At 41.0% G+C, this 18,179-nt stretch overlaps 1 protein-coding gene across 2 annotated transcripts; it reads right to left on the bottom strand.

Annotated features, from left to right (window-relative positions):
- Window positions 1-13,879: 13,879 nt before the first annotated feature.
- Window positions 13,880-17,589, bottom strand: LOC129733953 (serine protease 30-like). 2 transcript variants are annotated; one of them, XM_055695591.1, is made up of 5 exons: window positions 17,549-17,589; window positions 14,895-15,858; window positions 14,594-14,840; window positions 14,355-14,542; window positions 13,880-14,297 (listed from the first exon to the last, which is right to left on the bottom strand). In XM_055695591.1, exons 2-5 carry the CDS (start codon window positions 15,748-15,750, stop codon window positions 13,891-13,893), a joined length of 1,698 nt encoding a protein of 565 aa, XP_055551566.1. In that variant the 5' UTR covers window positions 15,751-15,858; window positions 17,549-17,589; the 3' UTR covers window positions 13,880-13,890. The 2 variants fall into 2 exon arrangements, with proteins under 2 accessions (XP_055551566.1, XP_055551565.1); XM_055695590.1 differs by lacking the exon at window positions 17,549-17,589 and having other exon boundaries at window positions 14,895-16,598.
- Window positions 17,590-18,179: the final 590 nt, after the last annotated feature.

Genomic DNA, 18,179 nt, shown 5'->3' on the forward strand with positions numbered 1-18,179 from the left:
TTGCTTTTTTTGTATCCCCCGCGTAAAAAGCGACTTTAGTGTATTAGTAGGAGGCGTCCTGCTTCGCGAAAGCTAAGCGTACATCTCTTTTCTTTCCTGGAAGATCTACAACAACGAATCTGCTACAGTTCTGTTCTCATTGTATCAAAAATTTGGAAGATGGTGCTCAAGTAGACTCTATTTACACGGATCTCGAAGCAGCATTTGATCGCGTGGATCACAACATCTTGTTGGCGAAAGTTGAGCTGGTCGGCTGGCTATAATCTTACTTAGTTGGTCGTACTCTGTCTGTGAAACTAGGAAACAGCGAGTCATACAGTTTTGTAAACTTGTAGGGCGTTATATAAAAATTCACATTTATTTGGTATATTCACCAACAGGCAGGCAGGTGCCCAAATGGTGTAATTTAAAGCTAACAATTAAAATATCTTCAGAGAGTCAATACAATATTACATATTACAAACAATATAACATTTGAACTAGTCAGATCTTGAAAAAAATAAACGATATCGCCGACGAAGAAGCGTTCGAGGTAAATTAAAGTCAAATAGAGCAGATACTCTGTTGAACAACCTTTGGAGACCAACCATTGCGCCAAAAATGCTGTAGTTAGTTCGTTGAGCAGGCAGTCGTAGCATCGAATTGTTTCGCAGAGCACGAGGTCGCACGTTTATATTTACTTGTTCCAAAAGAGCGGGATAGTCTATGCGGCCTTGTAAAAGGTCAGTGGTGAACAATGCCCTGGCTGTTTCTCTACGGACAGACAGAAGCTCCAAACGAATTAATAAGCAGCGGCTTTCATAGCTTGGTAGACGAAAGCGATCCGTCCATGGCAGTTTACGAAGAGCGAATCTCAAAAAGCGCCGTTGAACTGATTCTATTCTTTCCACGCCATTGTTGTAATGAGGAGTCCAGACAACCGAGCAGTACTCCAGTATAGAGCGAGATAAAGCGCAATACAATGATTTAAGGCAGTAGATATTCGTAAAGTCTTTAGCGATCCTGAAGATGAATCCCAGAACTCTAGAGGCTTTGTCGACAGTGAATGAAATGTGAGGCTTGAAAGTGAGCTGGGAATCCAAAATTACCCCCAAGTCTTTAACTTGGTTTACGCGCTCGATCTCAGTTCCTAGCAAAGCGTATTTGTAGTGTATAGTCTGTTTTTTTCGCGAAAATGATATAATCGAGCACTTGGATGGATTAACGTCCATACGGTTCAGATGGCACCAATCGGCAAAAACATCTAGCTGACGTTGAAGAAAGTGACAGTCTTCAATTGTGTGAACTTGAAGAAAGAGTTTGAGGTCATCCGCGTAAGACAACCGTGGTCCTTTAATGACTAGGTTCACGTCATTAAAATAGAGCAGAAAGATTAGCGGTCCTAAGTGACTTCCCTGCGGTATTCCAGACGTAGCATCAAAATAAGAGGATTGGCAATCCCTAATAGCAACGGTTAGACGGCGACCGGTAAGGTACGATTGAAACCATAGTAAAAGATTCCCGTTGATTCCAAGATTGTCAAGTTTTGCAACGGCTATGCGATGATTCAGTTTATCGAAGGCAGCTGTCAAGTCAGTGTAAATAACATCCGTCTGAGCACGTTTCGCCATACTGTCACTGATGTACGAAGTAAGGCAAAGTAAATTGGTGGCGGTGGAGCGACCGGCTGTGAATCCATGTTGGTCAGTGCTTATGAAAGCTTTGCAGTGAGCGAGCAAAGGCTCCATGATAACAAGCTCGAACAGTTTGGCAACAGCACAGAGCGATGTGATGCCACGATAATTGCTCACATCGTTTTTGTTTCCCTTCTTGTGTACTGGAAACATGTACGCCGATTTCCAGCAGGACGGGAAGACGCCGAAAGCGACAGATAGCTGGAAAACATGCAGAAGCGGAGATATTAGGTTATCAATCTGCGTTTTAAGAAACGTCGACGGAATCCCGTCAGGACCTGGGTTTAATGAAGCTTTGAGTTTGCAGCAGGCTCTAGAAATCATTGTCGCGTCTAAATGAAAAGTGTTCAAAGTTTGACCGGACTGTGGGGTATTACTGGCGGCACGTTCGACGTGATGATCGCTCAGTGTCTCGTCAGTGAACACGCTGGCAAATTTTTCGGAGAAAAGCTGACAGATGTCCTGCGGGGTGCTCGCTTCCTTACCGTTGAATGTCATAGAAGAGGGTATACCACCTTCATGTCGTTGTTGATTGACGAACCGCCAAAACTGTTTGGGACGAGCCTTGAGCTTTCTCTGTAAATCTTGATGATATCGGAGAAAGCATCGTTTCGCAACACTTTTGTAGGTGTGGTTGATTCTCACGTAATGACGTTTTAGGGACAGTGTACGGTGCTTAGTAAATTTTTTCAAGGCAGCTCTCTTCTGGGATTTCAACTGCCGAAGTTCTCTTGTTTGCCACGGCTGTCGGGGAGCAGGATGCTGGCACTTCTTTGGGACGTATCGATCGATGGCGTAGGCCAATACGTTGGAGAAAGTTTGAGCGGCGACATCGGCATCGACGGAGTCAAAAATGGAGTTCCAGTCGAGCTCGGAGAAAAACTCAGCGATTTTCTGGTGATCAGCCTTGCGGAAGTCGTAAGATACGGTAGCAGATGCAGTGTCAAGGTCGCGTTTCGATTCGGCGTTTATAGTCACGAATAATGGTGGGTGGTGGGGGACTATTTTAACCAATGGAGCAGGGGCCTCGCAATGGAGCAGGGGCGTGCCTCAAGGGAGCAACCTTGGACCGCTACTATTTTCCTTGTTCTTCAACGATGTTTGTTTTGTCATTCCGCCAGGATGTAAATTACTCTACGCCGATGATTTAAAGATTTTACTCGTCGTAAGATCTACAGCTGACTGTGAGGAACTACAGCAGTACATTGATGCTTTCTATAATTGGTGCACACGCAATTGCCTGACAATTAGTATCTCCAAATGCTCTGCGATTTCTTTCACCCGTAGAAAAAAAAACCAATCCTATGGAGTTACACAATCTTTGGTCAGCCGCTTGAAAGAGTCGATCTTGGTGTGCTCTTAGATTCTCAAATGTCCTTTTGAGATCACTACACGAGCATAATTGCACAAGCGAATAGAAACCTAGGGTTTATAATTCGAATCGCCAAAGAATTTTCAGACCCATATTGCCTGCGTTCATAATATTTTTCCCTGGTGCGGTCGGTGCTAGAAACATCTGTTGTTATTTGGTGCCCTCATGCGGAGATTTGGAAGAATAGAATTGAGTCAGTGCAAAGCAGGTTCATCCGTTACGCACTACGTACTCTACCATGGAGTAAACCGAGTGAGCTTCCTCCATACTGGATATGGACACTTTAGCAAAAAGGAGAAATATATCAAGAGCTGTTTTTGTGGGGAAACTTTTTGCTGGACAAATTGATGCCCCGGCCATTCTCTCTCAACTCAACATCTATGTGCCTGCGAGAAGCCTGAGATCATGGAACTTTCTACGACTTGACTACCAACGTACTAACTACGGCCAGAACGAACCTATTAGGGCGATGTGTGACGTATTCAATAGATTTTTTGACTATTTTGACTTCAATGTAACCATTGACGTTTTCAAGAATAGGTTAAGACGATTCATGTAGTGCATAAGGTAGTTTAAAACGGGTGAGCAATCTTTGGCTAAACGGTCAGACCGAGACCGAGATTATTTCTAAATCAATCTCTAAGATTGCGGCGAAAAGAGAGGTTTTTGTTCTCATGCCTTCGTGATAATCAAACCGATAGTCCTCTACGGTCACAAAACTAGGACCACGCTCATGGAAGACCAACTTGGGGTCTTTAAACGGAAGATGCTGCGTACCATCTGCGGTGAAGTGCAGATGGAGGCGGATGAACCACGAATTGCTTCAGCTGTTGGGAGAATCACTCTTCGTTCAAACGATTAAAATCGAGAAGCAACGGTGGGCTGGGCATGAAGTAAAGATGCCAGTGAAAAAAGTTCTTGGTAACGACCCGACTGGAATGAGGCGATATGGCGCGCAGCGAGCGAGTAGCTCAATCAAGTGGTGAACGACCTGCGGGACCATGGACGAATTGAATAAAGTCGACTTCCTCGAACAGTAAGGGACACTTCGGCCAGCAGCTGACCGGTAGGGTAAATTTGTTGTTACATATTAAGACAATCGCACGTGAAAACCTTTGAAAGAATTAAAAAATTACTTAGATGTTTTAAACAAGGGATCAAGAGAATTCACTAAATATGAGCATGATAATTAGCAAGAATTATTTTAATTAATTTTAATTCCCAAACATCCGCGCCATGTTATCCGATGTTTACTCAACAACACTGTGTAGGGGCATTAGGCTAATTTCGTAACCGCTACTATCCACCAAATCAATAGGCAATTTATTAAAATGTTTTATTACCTGATACCATCAGCCACAGTTTCGTGTTCATTCAATCAATATAATTGGTGGAAATGCAACTTTAAAATCCTCACCTTCAAAATAGTCTAAATTGGTGCGCTCGTCATGATTCATCGCCCTGGTTTGGAATTCGCTAGAGTTCGCACGAAAGCAGTTTTACTTTTTTGCCAAATTATTATTTTAACCTCTACAAACAGCAAACTGATTATGATCGATTGCATTTTCAGTATGATTGCAATTTTCGGCAAATTCGCTGCAAACAAATCTACCCAGTCAGAGCCGCATGTTTGAAAGATGCAACTTTTGGCGGAGTAGTTTTTGTTCTGACTCCTACCTATTCTGCACCGATTCGAAAATTTTTCAACTTTTTGCCGCTAATTCAAATTATAGCCTACCTGATTCATGTTTTGAACTCGCTGTCTATTACTACCGGACAATTTTGGGTTTCGTTTCGCGAAGCCCACCAGTGAATGCGAAAAACCATGCTGAATCACCACCGCTGGCCATCACGAGTCTCGCTGCCGAAATCCATCCGGCCAGTTGAGCCAGAAGGAACGAACGAACGAAAAAAAAAACGGAATCGTCGAATTGTGGAAGCTTTATGGGATAGATAATAAAGGGGGTCACAAGGATCCGAAAGTTTTATTTTCCTGGGGTGTTCTTTGCTTGGTCCTGGATTTCGGGCCGAGTTCGTTCGTCAGACACCGTAAATTAATAACGCGAAACGGATGAGACAAGATGCACTAACGATTCGCTCTGTCTTATTTTTAGGAAATCCACAGATCACCGCCGAAAACGTGAGCTGGGAATGCGAAATAATTGACCCATCCGAGGCGCCCGCGGTTATGGAATTTCAGCCGTTTTCTGGGTAGTTCTCAGCAAATACCGAAACCTACTTGCAGCACAATTGGTAAGTTGCTTGTTGCTACCGACAGCCAAATTTTGACCACCAGTGTGTGGGTCGCCATGGGAAAATTCGACTGCTGCATGCCCGAAGCAGTATTGCCATTAGAATTAGAATTATTGCCTAAACGATGGGTAACTTGCAGAGCTGAAGTGTACTTTTTCAAGGGAGTTTTTCATGTTGCCGTTGCACTCAGTCAAGTTTGATGGAACAAAAAATAAATAGAAACTATTTCGCAACGAAGCATCTTGTAACGCCACAAATGGTAAAACAAAAACTAGTGCTGAGTCCGCCTCTGGCGATGGGCACTTCACGCGGATCAGTACAAGCAATCAAATTACTGTACAGGTAAGTGGCCACAGTATCACGGCGTCCACCAGAAGACGTCGAAGATAATCACCATTCGCACAGCTTACGAAGAGGATTGCGATAATTGCGCATCCATACACAAAAAAAAAAAAAAACAAAACGATCTCGCGACTGGCACGCTAGCTGCATAAAACCTGCGTGCAGAAACGTTTTAAGCGTTCCGTCTCCGTGGTCCAAGCCTAGGGGCGGAGAGAGGGCAGTTAACGAAGTAGCCACAACACTACACTAAACCTGAGTCAGCCACGGCTGGCTGGGAGAGGTGCGACAGAACGTTGTACTGGGGAAAATTATGAATGAATTTAATGGTGGAATAACATGCAAATATTACCGACCTATTCTAATGTTCAATTATCGGTTTTCTGTACAGGGAACAACGCAAGCATCACTGTAGCATTTGTTCGTCAGGGTGGGATTTGAGTTTGAAGGTTTTTTTTTTAATATTCTATAGAGCTTTGGCAGCCAAAATGATCTCTAAATATGCAGAATTTTGTTGGAACGTTTTCATTTTCAATAAAACTGTGTTTCAAGAAGAGACTGCTGGAATGTACCCCGCCTCCACGATACGACTCTGCACCTAATTTGGTGAGTCCAGATTTGAAATCTCTCGGGCACAGCGAGTGAACCTAGTATAGCCGGGAGAATTCGAGACCCATCCGTCTGTCTGTTCGCGCGGTTGCCGTTGCCACCGTCACCGCCACCGTGGGTGCGCCCTCTAAAAACAAAAAAAAAGAGCGAGAACACATGCCCCAAACGGAAAATAAACTATGCCGATTGCATAAATGATGAGACGTAATCGTTATGCGCGCACTGTCTACTGTCCGACGAGGGCGAAGAGCCACACGAAGGGAACGAGAATGACGACGTCTACGACTGAAACTGATGGCCGGGTTCTGTTCGAAGGGCAGCGATCATTCTTACGGACTGTCGTGTTCCTACCACCTCATTGGCAACCGAGAACAATTTAAAACAAGCGGCCGAAACCAATGGGAAATACGCCGGTCGCCGACATTCCTGTGGACACAGAGAGCAACGCAAAACATGTAGACATGATATAGTAATAAGCCATTATGGGTAAATTATTTGATTGCATTCGTTGCACCGCGCATTGATTTCCTAAGACTCCTAAGGCGCGCGCACACCGTTCGGTAAAAATGAATACATACACGGGGCGGCAGTGATTTGCGTTCCCGTTTGATCGTGCTGAAAAACCCATACTGGCCGCCGGGAGGGAAAAGGTGCGAAATGGATTATATGCTGTGCCATTACCGTTCGTTTGTTTAGTAAACGAGAATTTATTCAATGATGATTGTGCAGCTAATAAATCGTATAGGTTGAAATTTTGTAGTTGGTGCAGGGCGGCGAGTTCCGTTGCACGAACCGAACGCAGATATATTGGTGCAGGTGGACAGGAGAAAATGAGCTCCTTTCGAACCGCTAGGATTTCCGCTATGAACAGCTTTTTTGTAAATACACTAATTGTATATATCATCCGTACGGCCAGAAAAGGTCAAAATAGAAATAGATTTCAAGTTGAGCTCAGAATCGCTGAACCCCATCTAAAGGCCAAAAAAGGCCAAATCAAAAAATGATTCCAAATTGAGCTCAGAAACGCAAAACAGTGCTTCTAAAGGCCAGAAATGGTTATGATAGATAATGATCCCAAATTGACCTCAGAATCGCCGATAACTTCTTCTAACGGCCAGAAAAAGCCAAAATCAAAAAGATCCCTAATTTAGCTCAGAATCGCCGAAATCTTATTCTGAAGGCCAGAAAAGGCCAAAATAAAAATAATCCCAAATTGCGCTCAAAATCGCCAAAAAATGCTTCTAAAGGTTAGAAAAGGCGAAAGTATAAAATGATCCCAAATTGAGCTAAGAATCGCCTAAAACTCCTTCTAAAGGACAGAAAAAGCCAAAATAGAAAATGATCCCGAATTTAGCTCAGAATCGACAAATAATGCTTCTAAAGGCCAGAAAAAGCCAAAATAGAAAACGTTCCCAAATTGAGCTCAGAATCGCCAAAAAGTGCTTCTAAAGGCCAGAAAAGGAGATAATAGAAAATGATCCCAAATTGAGCTCAGAATCGCCGAAAACTCCTTCTAAAGGTCAAAAAAAGCAAAAATAGAAAATGATCCCAAATTGAGCTATGAAAAGCCAAAAAGTGCTTCTAAAGGCCAGAAAAAGCCAAAATAGAAAATAATCCCAAATTGAGCTCAGAAAAGCACTTCTTGAGGCCAGAAAAGGCGATGATAGAAAATGATCCCAAATTTAGCTCAAAATCGCCAAAAAGTGCTTCTAAAGGCGAGAAAAGGCGATAATAGAAAATGATCCCAAATTGAGCTCAGAATCGCCAAAAAGTGCTTCTAAAGGCCAGAAAAGGCGAAAATAGAAAATGATCCCAAATTGAGCTCAGAATCGCCAAAAAGTGCTTCTAAAGGCCAGAAAAGGTGATAATAGAAAATGATCCCAAATTTAGCTCAGAATCGCCACAAAGTGCTTCTTAAGGCCAAAAAAAGCCAAAATAGAGAATGATCCAAAATTTAGCTCAGAATCGCCAAAAAGTACTTCTCAAGGCCAGAAAAGGCCACAATAGAAAATGATCCCAAATGTAGCTCAGAATCGCCAAAAGGTGCTTCTAAAGGCCAGAAAAGCCAAAGTAGAAAATGATCCCAAATTTAGCTCAGAATCGACAAAAAATGCTTCTTAAGGCCAGAAAAAGCCAAAATAGAAAATGATCCCAAATTGAGCTCAAAATCGCCAAAACGCGCTTCCTAAGGCCAGAAAAGGTCAAAATAGAAAACGTTCCCAAATTGAGCTCAGAATCGCCAAAAAGTGCTTCTAAAGGCCAGAAAAGGCGATAATAGAAAATGATCCCAAATTGAGCTCAGAATCGCCGACAACTCCTTCTTAAGAGCAGCAAAGGCCAAAATGAAAATGATCTCAAATTGCTCTCAGAATCGCCTAATAGTGCTTCTAAAGGCCAGAAAAGGCCATAATAGAAAATGATCCCAAATTGAGCTCAGAATCGCTTAAAACCGCTTCTAAAGGCCAGAAAAGCCAAAGTAGAAAATGATCCCAAATTTAGCTCAGAATCGACAAAAAATGCTTCTTAAGGCCAGAAAAAGCCAGAATAGAAAATGATCCCAAATTGAGCTCAGAATCACCAAAAAGTGCTTCCTAAGGCCAGAAAAAGCCAAAATAGAAAATGATCCCAAATTGAGCTCAGAATCGCCAAGAAGGGCTTCTTAAGGCCAGAAAAGGCGATAATAGAAAATGATCCCAAATTGAGCTCAGAAACGCCGAAAAGTGCTTCTAAAGGCCAGAAAAGGCCAAAGTAGAAAATGATCCCAAATTGAGCTCAGAATCGCCAAAAAGTGCTTCTAAAGGCCAGAAAAGGCCAAAATAGACAATGATCCCAAATTGAGCTCAGAATCGCCTTATACTCCTTCTAAAGGCCAGAAAAAGCCAAAATAGAAAATGATTCCAAATTGAGCTCAGAATCGCTTAAAACCTTTTCTAAAGGCCAGAAAAGGCAAAAGTAGAAAATAATCCCAAATTGAGCTCAGAATCGTCAAAAACTCCTTCTAGGGCCAGAAAAGGCCAATATAAAAATGATCCAAACATGAGCTCAGAATCGTCAAAAAGTGCTTCCAAAGGCCAGAAAAGCCCATAATAGAAAATGATCCCAAATTGAGCTCAGGATCGCCAAAAAGTGCTTCTAAAGGCCAGAAAAGGCGATAATAGAAAATGATCCCAAATTTTGCTCAGAGTCGCCAAAAGGTGCTTCTAAAGGCCAGGAATAGCCAAAATACGAAATGATCCCAAATTGAGCTCAGAATCGCCAAAAGGTGCTTCTTAAGGCCAGAAAAGGCGATAATAGAAAATGATCCCAAATTTAGCTCAGAGTCGCCAAAAGGTGCTTCTAAAGGCCAGAAAAATCCAAAATAGAAAATGATCCCAAATTGAGCTCAGAATCGCCTAAAACTCCTTCTTAAGGCCAGAAAAAGCCAAAATGGAACATGATTCCATATTGAGCTCAGAATAGCCGAAAAGTGCTTCAAAGGCCAGAAAAGGCAATAATAGAAAAATTGAGCTCAGCATCTATTGAAACCTCTTCTAAAGGCCAGAAAAAGCCAAAATAGAAAATGATCCCATATTGAGCTCAGAATAGCCGAAAAGTGCTTCAAAGGCCAGAAAAGGCCAAAATAGAAAATGATCCCAAATGTAGCTCAGAATCGCCAAAAGGTGCTTCTAAAGGCCAGAAAAGGCCAAAATAGAAAATGATCCCAAATGTAGCTCAGAATCGCCAAAAGGTGCTTCTAAAGGCCAGAAAAGGCCATAATAGAAAATGATCCCAAATTGAGCTCAGAATCGCTTAAAACCGCTTCTAAAGGCCAGAAATAAAAATGATCCAAAAAATGAGCTCAGAATCGTCAAAAAGTGCTTCTAAAGGCCAAAAAAGGCCAAAATCGAAAACGATCCCAAATTGAGCTCAGAAACGCCGAAAAGTGCTTCTAAAGGCCAAAATCGAAAACGATCCCAAATTGAGCTCAGAATCGCCAAAAAGTGCTTCCTGAGGCCAGAAAAGGCCAAAATAAAAATTGATTCCAAATTGAGCTCAGAATCGCCTAAAACTCCTTCTTAAGGCCAGAAAAAGCCAAAATGGAACATGATTCCAAATTGAGCTCAGAATCGCTTAAAACCTTTTTCAAAGGCCAGAAAATGCCAAAGTAGAAAATGATCCCAAATTGAGCTCAGAATCGTCAAAAACTCCTTCTAAGGCCAGAAAAGGCCAAAATAAAAATGATCCAAAAACGCTCAGAATCGTCAAAAAGTGCTTCCAAAGGCCAGAAAAGCCCATAATAGAAAATGATTTCAGATTGAGCTCAGATTCGCAGAAAACCTTTTCTAAAAATCAGAAAAGGCCAATACAGAAAATGATTCAAAATTGAGCTCAGAGTCGCTGAGAACCTCTTCTAAAATTCACAAAAGGTCTAAATGGAAATTACCCATAATTAGTACGTTGCGGAGGTAGCCGTAGCAGTCGCTGATGTTGCTGAGGGCGAGAGGGGCATTGCAGTTGAAATAACGACAGGATATTGGGGCAATCATAGATGACTGTTAGGATTTTATATGCAGTTTTAACTGTTATGTCCTTCTGTCGCCGTTCTAATGGTACTATACCAACCAGCGCACAGAGATCCTCATAGGGCGGAAGCATGTCAGGGTTGCTCCAAGGCAGGGTGCGGCAAATGCTTCGGACGAATTGGAGCAAATTGAGCTCAGAATCGCTGAATACTTTTTCTAAAGAAAATGAACCCAAATTGAGCTCAGATTAACTGAAAACCTCTTCTAAAAGGTCAGAAAATGCCAAAAAAGAAAATGATCCCAAAATGAGCTCAAAATCTCCAAAAAGTATGTCGAAAGGCCAGAAAAAGCCAAAATTGAAAATGATCCCAAATTGAGCTCAGAACCGCTGAAAACCCCTTCTAAAATATTTACTTCTTTGTTTTTTACTTTTTTCTGAAAGCCAAATATTTTATTTTTTTCAATTTTCGTTACTTGTTACTTGTCTTTTGACATTCTGGATTCTCTAATTTGACTCAACGACTCTCTGATTGTTTGAACTTTTTTTCTATTCTTTTTGTGGCAGTTTGGCATTTCATCTCTATAAATCAAAACTATTTGATTTTTGACTTTATGATTAATTGAAATACTTCTTTGTTTTTTTTTTTTTTAGATTTTGACTGCTTGATCTAAAAACGTTTTGACTTTCTGGTCTTTTAATTCTTGATTCTTTGATTCCCAAATGGAAGTATCTATTTGTTCATTTTATAGTTTCTGACTCTCCGATTTTTTGAGTGTTGATCTTTAAGAAATTTCTGACTTGAGAATTTTTAACTGTGTGACTCTATGAATACTGAACTTTATGATTTTTTGATATTTTGGCCGTTACAAATTTTATTTTCATTTTATGTCACCCCCCCCCCCCCCCCCCCCTTCAAAAATCTTGAATATTGGAAGGGAAAGAAAAAAAAAGCTCAAACCGTTTTGATCATTTTCTTGGTTTTCCGACAGCATAAATGGTTTATTTAGCAACAACCAAGTCCAGTGACAGCGAGATTGTCGTCAAAAGGCAAGCGAAATAATTAATAATAATAATAAAGTGTTATTTTTCAAAATTTATTTGAGTGCAAGTTACAAACGTCTCAACTTGCACACAAACTTTGATCAAAGATATTTCTTTTTTTCGTCTCGGAGTTATTTATTTTTTGCCACCCCCTTTGCAAACTTTGATAACCTTGGACATAAAAAGAATTCGAAATTTGTATCAGCCTTATTTTCCTAAATTTCGATTTGTAGATTTCTCAGTTTCTAAAGTTTCCGAATATATTGCTTCTTGTTTTGTTAACTTTTTGTTTGGTTGAGTGTTATTCATTTCACTTTATTAACTGCTTATTGCCTTTTGGATTTTTAACAATTAACTATTTGATTTTTAGGTTTTTTTTCAAGGTTTCCACAGACTTAGAACTTAAAATGACTCTTCTAAATTCAAAAATTTGTCACTTTTTCCAATATTTTGTCTTGAGTGCTTCTGGGATAATCTCTTGATCTTTTGTTCGTGTCAACTTTTCAACTCTATAACTGGGTCACACTTTATTTTTAATTATGATTGCATATACCGCAGCTCATATCATGCCATAAATTGCCTAACAAACCTAGAAATCGAGATGCAACCAGAACCTGTTTTAATTGTCAGTATCTCCTTGCATTTCTCTTCATTAGTACACCTGCCCGTTAGTTCAGCAAAGAGATTCATTCAACCGACAATTACCTGTTGATTGCAGTGAACATTACATCACACATCGAACGTTGTTACTTTTGAAGAACGCATCCGCCAATCATCGTCGTACGAAAGGATGAAAACCGAACGACACCCACATGAATGATCTTGGTGCGGTTTGAGGTTGTGCCGTTTTTTTATTTTTCATCTTATCTCACCGTATTTCCTTCCACTCTGCGAGCCTACATTTTTATTCATTTAGAAAAAGGAAACTGCACACAAACGGTGATTAGTGAGCTTTTTTTCAACATCGCTCCGCTCCTCCCGGGTCTGGCTGATAAATTTATGCACTTTGCTTAATTCGCGTTCACCGCTGCTCTGTTTCACACTTGCTTTCCCGGCTCCGAATGGCGGTCGGGTAGAGGCAGAATAAAAGCCTTTCGACTTTCTCGGAAACCGGGGCTTCTCAATGAAGCGATGATGCTGATCCTTGGTACTGGCGGTGTGCCGTGGACAGTGCCGAATTTTTAAGCTGACAGGATGCCATCATTTTCGGACCGTACCGACCGGCGCGACGTCTGTGTATTCATATTTACGGTACACGCAGCCAATGGGCTAATCCTTCTGGATCCCATATTTTTCACAGCAAATTTGGTTGTGCGATTATTTTTTTTGCGCCCCGTCTGTGATATATGAATACCATGTAATTTATGATTATTATACGAGGCAGCTCAACTAAAACCGGCCGGCATTGAATTGATTCGGGGTGCATCCGGAGGGCTTGCTAAAGAGTAGTTATAATCATGGAGATGGGTACTAAGGGCTGGATGATGGTTTCAGTGCATTCGGGGTATTTCTTTTAATTTGAAAATTTTCGTACAAAATAAGGCTCAATTAACGCTACCAAACCATAAACTCCCTGCTAATCAGTATTGTTCACTGCATTCACCGTACTCAGACGATGATCTCCCACGCAAGAACCGTTGAAAATCACAGCATATCATGTACGCGGGTGGGTGTCAAGAGTGCTATCTATCTATACCTGCAACCCGCTCCGAGATAGCCGATAAATGGCTCTGCCAAATGTTAAGCGTGTCGTGATTCGTTTGATTCCAGCTGGCTGTAATAAAGTGCAAAAAAGGCACTCTCGCGCTCTCGGAAACAGCACAGAAAATACTCCGAGCAAACTGTCAAGTGTCCCGGGAAATCAAGCAACTCTTCGGCACACTGTTGATCCTGTGCTACACTGGTCGATGTTGCGCGACATGCCGATGCTTCTATTTCTATCTGGTTCGACAGTGTAGCGAAGATTGCGTATTTTGTTTCAGACCAAATTACTTGAGGACTTAGCTTACATTAAGTTAATCTTAAAAAAAATGATATCAAGGGAACAAATTTTTTCTTTCAGTCAATTTAGAACGCTTCCTAACACATATTTTCCAACAGTCAAGGCTTCATGTTAGCGATTATCCAATCCATATATTGAGCCACATTAGTGTAAACAGTTGGGAAGAACCCGCATGGCCCTCCTAGTGACACCAAACCGAACTGTACAAATCGTACTCCATTGAGGTTCGCACCATACGCCAACGGTGCACCGCTGTCACCAGCACAAGGTCCGACGTTGTTCTCCCCTGCGCACAATTGTTTTTCGTTAAGAAATAGGGGAGATCGTCTCTTCGTAAATAACTTTTCACATTCGGAATTGTTGGTCAGCGAAACAGTTGCTTTTAGTAGAGTCTTCGGAAACTCTCCCTCCGTTTCCGTTTTACCCCATCCCGTGACGATGTACCGAGGCGGTCGGTAATGTTTGAGATCTGCTGAGTGCGGTAAGCAAATTGGTTGAATGTGATCTGTCGATTGATGTAATTAGTATCGATGACTTTTCGGAATGTAAGAGTGTAACTTACCTTCACATTTCACGTCTTCGCTCAAACGTATGAGGGCTATGTCATCCAACGGTGTCTGACGCGAGTATCCTGGATGTGTAGTAATGCACTCAATGTTGTAATCCCGAACTGGTGGAGCACAGTCTCTATTCTCCAAGTTGCAATCTATATCCTGGTCGAGTGTGTGCTCTCCTAACCGTACTTTGTCACTAAAATTATAAAACCAATTATACCGCTTTCGATTTAAACTTAAAACTCACGGTAAAGGATTCCCGAAGCAATGAGCTACTGTAAGAACGTAACGCTTGTTGATTAATGTTCCCGGACACATGCGCACCTCGTTATTCACCAGTGGTATCGCCATCCAGGGGAACTCAAACACCTTAGTTTTCACTCCCCCTGTGATACGATTTGGGATGTAAACACCGCAATGTCGTGGAAGTAGATTGGGATATTCTTTCGTACTATCAGGTTCAACGGCTTTGCAGATTTTTACTTCGTTAGCGCCTGTAATATCATACTATAAATCAAAAATTTTCCACAAAAAAAAATAAAACTTACGCCGAAAACTCATTCCAGTGATCTCACCGATCCAGGTTAAATAATGGTGAACTTTCGAAAACGCTCCATAACCCTTCGTATAACATTTACTAGTGTCATCAGGTCGGGTCTGTGAAAACGATACAATTCCTCCCAAGAACCACGTGTTGGCTCTTCTGAAAAACAACCCTCCGCCACTGTCACCGTTGCAAACCCCCGTGCCATTAGTATACCCTGCGCAGAATATACCATCGTCCAGGGTTTGACCAAACAAAGCGCGATCAGTTTTCAAGCACGTTACTGCGTCGATCACAGGGATGTCAACTTTTCTCAACGTTGGTGATGTTTCATCATCTTCTGTTAGCCCCCACCCAATTACGGTACCCGACTCTCCGTTTAAATTCGGCTCCAAATTCACACAAGCCGGTAGAACGTATTTAGTGAAATGGATAAGAGTACTGAGTTCGATCAGTGCAATATCATTGACTAGCCGCGTGAAGTTAACAAACTTATGAATTTTCGCGACTTCATGTTGTTGAACAAACGTAGGATTAACGACATCCAAGCTGTGAATTCCCACACGAACAAACACACGATTCGGTGCAAGCTGGTAGCTATTAGCCACATTCATAAGGCAGTGAGCTGCCGTCAGCAGAAACTGTTCACTGATAACGGTTCCACCGCACACGTAATCAACTGAACGTCCTTTACGATGATAAATCGCCGCGTGCCAAGGCCAATCGCCCGGTGCCGTCTCTTGGCCGTTAAGAATCATTTCGTTGCCCACGATTTTCGGAATGCCACACTCCAGTGCGCCGTTTTGGTGGCAACTTACGGTAGCTAGCAGTGCGAAAAATGTTACCACAGGGAACTTCATTGTACTATTTCACTTTGAGATGTAAACTTTAAATCATGAACCGCTCGCGTTGATCGTTGATTATTTACTGTGCCTCAGTGCAGTAACTCAACCATGCTAGTAGCTAAACTAGAAAAAAGATCACTAGGGGAAAGTAGGTAAAGACGGACACCCTAAGGTTTAATCTAAATAATTACTTAGGTATTTCTATTTAGATCGCAGTAGTCATACAAATTGAAACTTAAGGTCATTTGTTTTCATAATCATTTTTGGTATTATTGAACTTCCTCCAAGTTTTATGTGTTTTGGGTCTTCAAGAATAAGACTACAAATTGCTGTTTTTTGACATGGTTGGGAAAGACGGACACTTGGGGTGGGTAAGATGGACACTACGAAGGTAAAGGTGGACACTCACAAAAAAGATGTAGTACGTTAAGTATTCTTTTGATTTATGTGTTAAGTGATGGCCATACATTACTCTACGTTATTAGAGTCCATCTATACATCACGTGAACAGTTTAAGAGGATGGGTTTCGATGAAGGCGAAAATTCTCCGCCTATATGGCCTGTTCTAACTGCTAAGTGATTAATGTCTGCTGGTTTCTCTCGCGGGTGTACTTTGTGAATATCTGTAGTACACAACAGATGCTACATGTGAAAATTCTTTGAAAATCCGTGTGTCCATCTTTCCCTACCTTAGTGTGTCCGTCTTGCCCGACCTGGTTGTAAATTTTTCAAACGATCATAGCTCTTCATCGGAACATCGAAAATCTGCTGGATTTTCACTAGAAAACCGAGGAAAGACTAATTAATCACTTTACTATAATAAACAAATGAAAACACGTAAGTTTCACGAGTTTTTCACTAATTTCCGTGGAATAAAAATTACATCAAATTGCGCGTTCACAAAAATATTCTTTGTTTTACTTACAAATTTGACAGTTTGCTTGCTGAAAACCGATAATGCAACTCAAAAGCATTAACAAACTATAAAGAAGGTATTCGCATCACTCAACTATCATAATACATTCTAGTTTGTGAAATATTAAAAGTGTCCATCTTACCCGCAGTGTCCATCTTTACCTACTTTCCCCTACATCAAACGATCGATAATGTTATGTATGAGGGCAAAATAACTAATGCTTTTTAATAAATGAAAGCTAAAAAGGCCATGAAAAATAAATAGGGTAAGAGATTTCCTTTTTTTATATCCTTATCATTTCACTTTTGTTCTCATTTGGTCTTTAACTTGATTCAACTTGCCTGTCTCGGAGTAAAATATAAGATTCAAATAATTATTCTTTATGACGACAGTACACGTTGCGAAATAAAGAGCGTTGACAATTTTCCAGGTGCTTGCGCTAAATCAATTCGCGACGGTGCATTTCGGGTAACGGCATTTTTTATAATTTTTGAAAAACCGACAGCGATAAAAATACGCTTCAAACTACTTCAACCCAAATTTTCAAAACAAAGTACCAAATGGGTGAAATAAAGCGTTGAAGTTTCTCAATTATTTCGTAATTGAAGCGTTACGAAAATAAAATCCAATTAAATCAAACATCAGAAAAAAATGAAAATATTCTCGACTCGTTTCAACTTTCTGCAAAGTTATGCAACCAATTCGCGTTGACGGTGTCGCTGATATTTGTTTGGTTTTTGCGTGCGAAAAAGAAGGAAGGAAATATTTTTGCTTTTATCATCACGCACATTTTGACAAATATATATATATGAGAATTCACATAAGTGCGAATAGCCTTCAAAATCTTTTTCAACGCGAATAAACCGAATAATATTCTTTGGTTGACAAGCAAACAACCTGTAACCGGCGGTTTCCAAATAGACTCTTGGGACTCCTTCCCAAGTTTCCTTTACGGTTGAGTACGTTGAGTTGACTGAGAAATGCTGTCAACATTGCTAGAGGAGAATGTTGATAACAATATTCTTCGCCTTTATTCTGGCAACCTTCTCTCAGAAGGGTGTGAACGGACTCCAGAATGTATGCGAAAAAATTGCGTAAAAGGGAGTATTAAATAGCTACGTCTCTTGTAAATGCGTCGCTGAACGGATACGGCTGAATGTCAAGATTCGACAACTAGTGTCAGATCTTGGCCCTCTCTAACAACTTTAGCCTCTAGAACTATCGGCACTTTTCCGGATGCGTTCTTTTTGTCCTTAACCGCGAAGGCAAATAGAAGTACGCGACGGGAAATTAAATAAAAACCTAAAATTGGAAAAAAAAGTAAAGAAGAGTAAAATAGTGGAAAAGTAGGATAGTTTTAAGAAGTAAACAAGTGAAAGAGGACAGAAGAGAGTTAAATTGTGCAAACAGGATAAAAAGTGTGGTAAGTCTAGCGACTTCACCTAATTAGTTACAATTTGTGTCATAATTATTCTTAAATTTGTTTTTTAGCTCTAAGACATTGTAACAACGACACACGGTAACGCTA

Source organism: Wyeomyia smithii, chromosome 1 (genome assembly GCF_029784165.1).
Source record: "Wyeomyia smithii strain HCP4-BCI-WySm-NY-G18 chromosome 1, ASM2978416v1, whole genome shotgun sequence".
NCBI lineage: Eukaryota > Metazoa > Arthropoda > Insecta > Diptera > Culicidae > Wyeomyia > Wyeomyia smithii.